This window comes from Haliotis rufescens, unplaced genomic scaffold, assembly GCF_023055435.1.
Source record: "Haliotis rufescens isolate VD_foot unplaced genomic scaffold, xgHalRufe1.0.p SCAF_13, whole genome shotgun sequence".
NCBI lineage: Eukaryota > Metazoa > Mollusca > Gastropoda > Lepetellida > Haliotidae > Haliotis > Haliotis rufescens.
This window is the reverse complement of record NW_025963813.1, coordinates 10,557,767-10,566,527: the sequence shown is the minus strand read 5'-3', so window position 1 is coordinate 10,566,527 and position 8,761 is coordinate 10,557,767. Positions and strand designations below refer to the sequence as shown.

The following is an 8,761-nucleotide window of genomic DNA, read 5'->3' as shown; positions in this document are numbered from 1 at the left end:
GAAGAGCTTATACAACGTTATAAGAGACATTGATCACTTGCCGTGGTATAAACTCCCTAAACTCAGCTGGTCGTTACATGTGATGCAGCAAATCTTGTTTACGATCTCTTGAAGGGTCTCAGATAAGCTCGAGAGCGCCTTTCATTTCATCTAGCCGTCATTAATCATTGCTTCCACGAAGTTTAATATTAACCCGAAATATTAGCACGCTCTGGCAGATTCAACCGCGAGTTCCACAACCGAACCTGTTCAGATTCCGATTCGCGGTTGTGATCTTTTAGAAACCAAATAGGCTTCGAATAGTTACCGGATCGATCTTTTACTCGTTTATACAATAGAATGATTAGAACTGGACATGCAACTAATGTCCTAATAATACATGAATGGGGGAAAATAATCTCTCAGCAAAGGGAAAGTTGCTCGAGTGCTTGTTGTGGTTGCAAAGCTTTCAAATTGAAAATACTGGACGGGATCAATAATGTAGCAGCATACATGAATTATAAACAGAATAATTTCAGAAAACATGCGGGATATCTCCACAAAATACATATGTTTTGGTTTACAAAGTGAAATACTCATGTTAAAATACAGAAACCGAAATTAAATTATCTAACGAAATATCTTCTTGTCTTACGATTTTTAGACAATTCTTGTGAATGGCGGATGCGACTGGTAGAGCAGGGCCCACGTGCACAGAACAATCTTATTTACAATCCATCTAAGGCAGCTACAATCAACTTTACAATCAGCATACAATTGCCCTATTCCACTTGCACAAACCGATCGATCTTAGAGCGAATGTAAGACGGCTTAGAGTTAAGATCGCAATCTTAGCTAAGATTGAAATCTTCAACGGTGGAGGTACGATTATCTTTAACTCGACTCCTGTCTACAGTTGTCTGCAAACGCGCATATCTTGCTGCGCATACAATAAGTGGAACCGGTAACGACACACAACACGTACCTCTCTCTTTATCGCAACTTGCACAGTTTTAAGAAAGGTGCCAATTATTTGAAGGAAACGATTACAAGAATGATGGCATATAATTTTTCGGCATTGATACTGTCGTGGTTTAGTAATTGTAGGTTTAATATTGCAACTTGAGAAATCCCTACTCATGTTATTTTAAAACAAATGAAATACGAATCAATACATTCATAAAATTGGCTCTAGATTTAGTGATATAACTATTATGAAAATTAAAATAAAAAATAATAATGTGTATGATCGACATCTATTTGGGGGAGCTTTTCGTAAAATCCTGAAACTTCATGTTTTCGCTTCGCTGCTATAACAAAGAATGTTATGACTACCTTTTCAAAAGACGGGGGGGGGTTCAAGAATGCATGCACGGGAAATAAGAATAATGAATACTATTTTGAGAAATATGTATTTACTGGGTATTAATTATATAAATAATCATTTTTAAAAGTGTGATATTTTACACAAATTTCAAATGTCTCATCATGTGTATTCACATGTAGTTGCCTGTTTGATGAATTATTGTATTATTTTTCTACTTGTTGCGTTTAAATCGCCGCCAGGGAGACTGGGTATTGAATTTTTGAGTGAGTGAGTGAGTTGGGTTTCACGCCGCTTTTAACAGTATTCCAGTTATATCACGACGTGTCAGTTAAATGTGGGAGGAAAGCCCGAAGTGATGCAGGTCTCGGACGTTTACCACTTCGGTGAAACCCACAAGAACAGGCATGGTGCTGACAAACCTAGAAACATAATCGGGGCAAACCGGGATTTTAACCCACAATCATAGGTTTCTGGCGTGCTGTGCCCCCTGGGTATTGAATTAAGTGTCGTTTACATGTATACCATATCAAACATGTATGCACGAAAGTTTAGTTTGTCTAGATTGTTCGAGCCGTGTAATGATACCAATGGTGAAATTATATACCCCAGTATGAAATGATACCAGATATATTCTGAGAGCTATTGATCAGCCACTAGTACACACGCAGCAGGACAATACAGACACAGGAGTGGATATGCTACAAGGCGCCATGGATATGCTACAAACACACACACTTCAAAACATGTAGTTTGATGAAGGAAATCGATTCTAACTGCTTATTTGTAAGAAATATATTTCTATGACTAGACAGGAAATGTATCTACTGAGTGTATGATTAAGAAATCGATTTATGCTTATTTGTAGGAATTATTGAGAACTTGAGAGAAAATGTTACAACGCCAAAAACAGCTGTCTAAATTACGTTCTATTTCGTGATTGACAGAACCGATGAAATCAGCAATACTTGACTTGCGTTACCTATTGATACAAACGTCAACACCAAAACACACTATTCCCAAACCCCACTTCCCCAACCCCACTTCCCCATCCCCACTTCCCCATCCCCACTTCCCACTTCCCCAACCCCACTTCCCAAAACCCCACTTCCCCATCCCCACTTCCCCATCCCCACTTCCCCAACTCCACTTCCCCAACCCCACTTCCCACTTCCCCACTTCCCACTTCCCCAACTCCACTTCCCCATCCCCACTTCCCCAACCCCACTTCCCCAACTCCACTTCCCCAACTCCACTTCCCCAACTCCACTTCCCCATCCCCACTTCCCCAACCCCACTTCCCCATCCCCACTTCCCACTTCCCGAACTCCACTTCCCCAACCCCACTTGCCCATCCCCACTTCCCCAGCTCCACTTCCCCAACCCCACTTCCCCATCTCCACTTCCCCATCCCCACTTCCCCATCCCCACTTCCCCAACGCCACTTCCCCATCCCCACTTCCCCATCCCCACTTCCCCATCCCCACTTCCCACTTCCCGAACTCCACTTCCCCAACCCCACTTCCCCAACTCCACTTCCCCAACTCCACTTCCCCAACTCCACTTCCCCAACTCCACTTCCCCAACCCCACTTCCCCAACTCCACTTCCCCAACCCCACTTCCTCAACTTCACGTCCCCAACCCAACTTGCCCAACCCCACTACCCCAAACCCACTTCCCACTTCCCGAACTCCACTTCCCCAACCCCACTTGCCCATCCCCACTTCCCCAACTCCACTTCCCCAACTCCACTTCCCCAACTCCACTTCCCCAACTCCACGTCCCCAACCCAACTTCCCAAACCCCACTTCCCAATCCCCACTTCCCCATCTCCACCTCCCCAACCCCACTTCCCCATCCCCACTTCCCCATCCCCACTTCCCCAACCCCACTTCCCCAACTCCACTTCCCCATCTCCACTTCCCCATCTCCACTTCCCCAACCCCACTTCCCCATCTCCACTTCCCCAACCCCACTTCCCCATCTCCACCTCCCCAACCCCACTTCCCCATCTCCACTTCCCCAACCCCACTTCCCCAACCCCACTTCCCCATCTCCACCTCCCCAACCCCACTTCCCCATCTCCACTTCCCCAACCCCACTTCCCCAACTCCACTTCCCCATCTCCACTTCCCCAACCCCACTTCCCCAACTCCACTTCCCCAACCCCACTTCCCCAACTCCACTTCCCCAACCCCACTTCCTCAACTCCACGTCCCCAACCAAACTTCCCAAACCCCACTTCCCAATCCCCACTTCCCCATCTCCACCTCCCCAACCCCACTTCCCCATCCCCACTTCCCCAACCCCACTTCCCCATCTCCACCTCCCCAACCCCACTTCCCCATCCCCACTTCCCCAACCCCACTTCCCCATCTCCACTTCCCCATCTCCACTTCCCCAACCCCACTTCCCCATCCCCACTTCCCCATCTCCACTTCCCCAACCCAACTTCCCAAACCCCACTTCCCAATCCCCACTTCCCCAACCCCACTTCCCCATCTCCACCTCCCCAACCCCACTTCCCCATCTCCACTTCCCTAACCCCACTTCCCCAACCCCACTTCCCCATCTCCACTTCCCCAATCCCACTTCCCCATCTCCACCTCCCCAACCCCACTTCCCAATCCCCACTTCCCCAACCCCACTTCCCCATCTCCACTTCCCCAACCCCACTTCCCCATCTCCACTTCCCTAACCCCACTTCCCCAACCCCACTTCCCCATCTCCACTTCCCCAATCCCACTTCCCCATCTCCACCTCCCCAACCCCACTTCCCAATCCCCACTTCCCCAACCCCACTTCCCCATATCCACCTCCCCAACCCCACTTCCCAATCCCCACTTCCCCATCTCCACCTCCCCAACCCCACTTCCCCATCTCCACTTCCCCAACCCCACTTCCCCATCTCCACTTCCCCAACTCCACTTCCCCAACCAAGCTTCCCATACTCCACTTCCCAAAACCCCACTTCCCCAACTCCACTTCCCCAACTCCACTTCACCAACTCCACTTCCCCAACTCCACTTCACCAACTCCACTTCCCCAACCCCACTTCCTCAACTCCACTTCCCCAACCCAACTACCCCAACCCCACTTCCCAAACCCCACTTCCCCAACCCAGCTTCCCCAACTCCACTTCCCCAACTCCACTTCACCAACTCCACTTCCCCATCTCCACTTCCCCAACCCCACTTCCCCAACTCCACCTCCCCAACTCCACTTCCCCAACCCAACTTCCCCATCCCCACTTCCCCAACCAAGCTTCCCATACTCCACTTCCCAAAACCCCACTTCACCAACTCCACTTCCCCAACCCCACTTCCCCAACTCCACTTCCCCAACCCCACTACCCAAACCCCACTTCCCCATCCCCACTTCCCTCCCCCGTGTTAATGCCAGGGAACACTTCTTTTCCAGGTAAAACTTGTTAACTTGGTACATGTGTACATTTGTATGACATTCAATTGTTTCAGGTCTGCCCGTTTGCGCTAAGACGGAACCCGGTCGCAAAATTGGCCATGAGAGGGGCACGATTCGCCATTCGGCTTGTCCCGGAATAACACGAGTTGGTCACGAATGGCATCAACCAAGTCAGCAAGTCCGTTGCTGGGTTGCTGAAGACCTATTTTACCCCGGATCTTCACGGGTCGATACTGGATGGTGGGTGATGGGTTACAGCACCCTAGACCACCGGGCCAAGCATATCCCCTTATATACTGGGTAAGTGAGGCGTTTTGCTGTGACATTGCCCAGCTTTAGCAAACTAGTCTCATGATGAAAGATCAAAGCCCTACGTCCAGCAAATCCTGGCACTACCAAGATTGGTTGGTTGGTTTGTTGTTTTACGCCGCACTCAGCAATATTTCAGCTATATGTCGGCGACCTGTTAATAATCGAGTCTGGACCAGATAATCTAGAGATTGATATCATGAGCATCGATCCACGCAATTGGGATACGATGACATGCTTCAACCAAGTCAGCGAGCCTGACCACCCGATCCCGTCAGTCGCCTCTTACGACAAGCATAGTCACCTTTTACGACTTTTAAGCATGTGTTGCTGAAGACCTATTCTACCCCGGATCTTCACGGGTAGGCACTACCAAGGGACTCAAGGGTCTAAGGTCAAAGGGCACCCATGTGATCCCTCTTATGTTTGTTCACAAAAAAATCTTTTTTCCCCTACATTGAGTAATGTGGTACTGGATACATATTGTATTTAAGAGTCCTCACAGTTTGTACCGCCTCCGTGGTCTAGTGGTAGAGCGTCCGCCCGGAGAGCGGAAGGTCCGGGGTTCGATCCCCGGCCGCGTCATACCAAAAGACGTTAAACGATGGTACTTGTTGTTACCCTGTCTGGCGCTCGACATTAAGGGGCTAAAACAAGGACTGGTCGGCTCGGAGTCAGTATACTGTGTCTGAGTGGGGTATTCATGTTAAACTGCGGCATGGTATCTCAGTGGGCTAGCTCTATAAATCGGCATCAGTCCGGACTAGTACAAGCAGCCACACAAACACACATGTACATGCACGTCGCTATATAAGTGCAATAATCTTGGACGCGACGTTAAACCCAATTTCACCTCACTTCGGCTCACCTCACCTCACCTCACCTCACCTCACCTCACCTCACCTCACCTCACAGTTCGTTCTTTTAAGGATGCGAGATTATAAAACAACAAGTATTCCACCTGTTACCAACAAGACCATTCAGCAGTGAAGCCAGTGTTGAACATAAGGCTGTAAGCGGTACTACGTGTTCAATTTCCAGTTTCGATTATTGATTAAGGTTCCCCAATCAATCTAATGAGATGAAGATTATTGAAACAAGAAAAACACAATTATAAACTGGTTCTGGGAAAATGTCAGTTGTCCAATATTAAGTTACCGATGCACCAACACGCTCTAAATAGAACATTTTACTAATCTCAGAACTGGTTAATGAAATAAGATGAACCTTGTCCAATGCAATTGGAAATGGAACCGCAAGCCTATCTTGTGATGATTTCATATTGAGATGAGGACTGCAGGATATCGCCTTAACACGTTGGAGGAACTTGGTGTTTTTATTGCATGTTACGTCGGTACAAATTGATATATTGACCAAAGCAGGTTTTGACTGAAAGCATTACCACGAATGTTGGGGTAAATGATGAAGTTTGGGTTCTTGTACAGTTGATGATGACGATGATGATGTTGGGGATTTAACGAGCGCTTCCGGATGTGCCGATTTCGCACTCTTGTCCAGTTGACAATTTCAGTTAATCGATATTTACACATATACTGAAAGGTCAAAGGTCACAGGCCTAAAGTACATCCCGTAGTACAGATTGCATGATTAGTTTCAATTTTGTACACCACTGTCCTTCATGATAAACTTATTACAGAACGTCATTCCTTGGTCAATGGGGCTTTTGTTTTTAAACGTGGTGACCATTTACATATCTGTATGTCTCCAGAGGTTCAGGACAATTTGTCAAAACTGAGCACAAATGTTATGTGAAGTTTACTGAGAAAACAATATGTGAAATCGTTGACTTCCTCGTTAATAACATCCGTGTAAAATTTGGGGTAAAATATATTGGCAAGAAGTAGGCATCCCCATGGGCACCAATTGTGCTCCCCTTCTTGCTGAATTGTTTCTTTATGCATATGATCAGAATTTCTTCTCGGATTGGCAAAGTCAAAACAAGGCCAATAGGTTTTACATCAGATCTGATGTCGTTGAAAACTCATCTATAAATCAATTCCCATCCACTGATTGAGACACCAGAACACGAAATAGAGGTGACCATTGAGACCGCCCCTTCTTTTTCATATTTAGATCTATGCATAGGAAATTGAGACACTCTCCACAAGACTGTATGACAAGAGAGACGTCTTTAACTTTCCAACAGTCAACTTTCCCTTTATGTCGAGCAATATTCCCGCAGCTCCAGCCTTTGGTGTCTACATTTCACATTTTTCGGTACAATCGAGCATGCTCTATCTACCAAGATTTCACAGAGCATCGCATCGCACAACTCTTTTTCAAAAGTTGTTTGATCAAAGCTTACAACATTCAAGGCCTCAGTTAAGCTCTCACAAAGTTTTTATCGTAGGTATGTTGATGACATTTCCAAAAGTGACGCATCAGTGACAAATATAATGCCTTATGAAATTCCCTTTTTTGACTTGTACCAGATGTTCCTGTGTTTTTTTCAAGTGAACAATTGACTTGCCCTTGCGTGTGTTTGTGACGCGTGCCACCAGTGGGGTAGGGCATGCTAACCTTTTCGCGAACACCTGATATCATCATTATTGTTTCAGTCAATGGTTTGTTTGATCCAGACTCGATTAGACTCGATGGCCAACGAGCCATTGCTGGAATATTGCTGAAAAAATACTCCCGCACCCACCGGTTATACTGCCACACATCCTAGTCAAGAGTTATCTCCCATTTGTCTGACAGCCAGTTATGAGACAGTGGAACAGGGGATTATTTCAGACAAAACACACAGCTGGAACACGACAGAGCCAGTGAAGATCCGGGTTCGTATAGGACTTCAGCAACCCATGCTTGCCGGAAGAGGTGACTATGTTTGTGGTAAGAGGCGACTAACGGGATCGGGTGGTCAGGCTCACTGACTTGGTTGATGCATAACATCGTATCCAAACTGCGTGGATCAATGCTCATGATGTCAATCACTGACTGTCTTGTCCAGACTCGATTATTTACAGACCGCCATCATATATATTGCTGATTAAGTTGCACCAGTGTCAATATTAAGGCAACAAATTTTAATAACGACGGCAAAGCTGGAATATTGAGTGTGGCGTTCAACAACAAACAAACGAAAAGGTTTCACTTCGGTTTAAACTGTTTGTTATTCTTATTAGACAAGCATATTTGCTGTAAGTGATTGGTTTTATCTGCTTGAAAGAGGTTTACTATCACAACACACGTATTGAACAGGGAAGATGTGAGATGCCAATCGATCGATGCATGACGCCAAAATGATTAATGGTTGTTTGTGTTGTATATTCTAGTGCTATTAAAAAGAATATGAAGCTAATTGTCTCTTTCAAAGGCGACAGTACTTATCTATGCCTTTGACTGTGTGTGAGGGAGTCTGTAGGATTCTAAACCCCCTTTGAACAATGTTTAATCACGATGTATCAGCTCTAGTTTAGGGAAAAGAACGGAGGGATTAATTTTGCTATCAGTTCGCTTTTCAAAACCAGCCTAGACTATGAGGTGTCAATCTAGGTCTACGAATAAACCTACATTGAATGACATGGTGTACCACATCCTCTCAGGGGGACGGTGTGGTAGGGTAGTTAAAGCGTTAGCTCATCGCGCCGATGACCCGGGTTCGATTCTCCACATGGGTTCAATGTGTTAAAGCCTATTTCTGGTGTCCCCCACAGTGATAATACAACTAACTAACTAACTAACTAACTAACTCACAGGGG

General features: G+C 46.2%; 1 protein-coding gene across 1 annotated transcript; it reads left to right on the top strand.

Annotated features, from left to right (window-relative positions):
• The first annotated feature begins 2,255 nt into the window (after window positions 1–2,255).
• On the top strand, window positions 2,256–3,848 carry LOC125378852 (vegetative cell wall protein gp1-like). Its single transcript, XM_048394826.1, has one exon. It carries the CDS (start codon window positions 2,256–2,258, stop codon window positions 3,846–3,848), a length of 1,593 nt encoding a protein of 530 aa, XP_048250783.1.
• The last annotated feature ends 4,913 nt before the right edge of the window (window positions 3,849–8,761 follow it).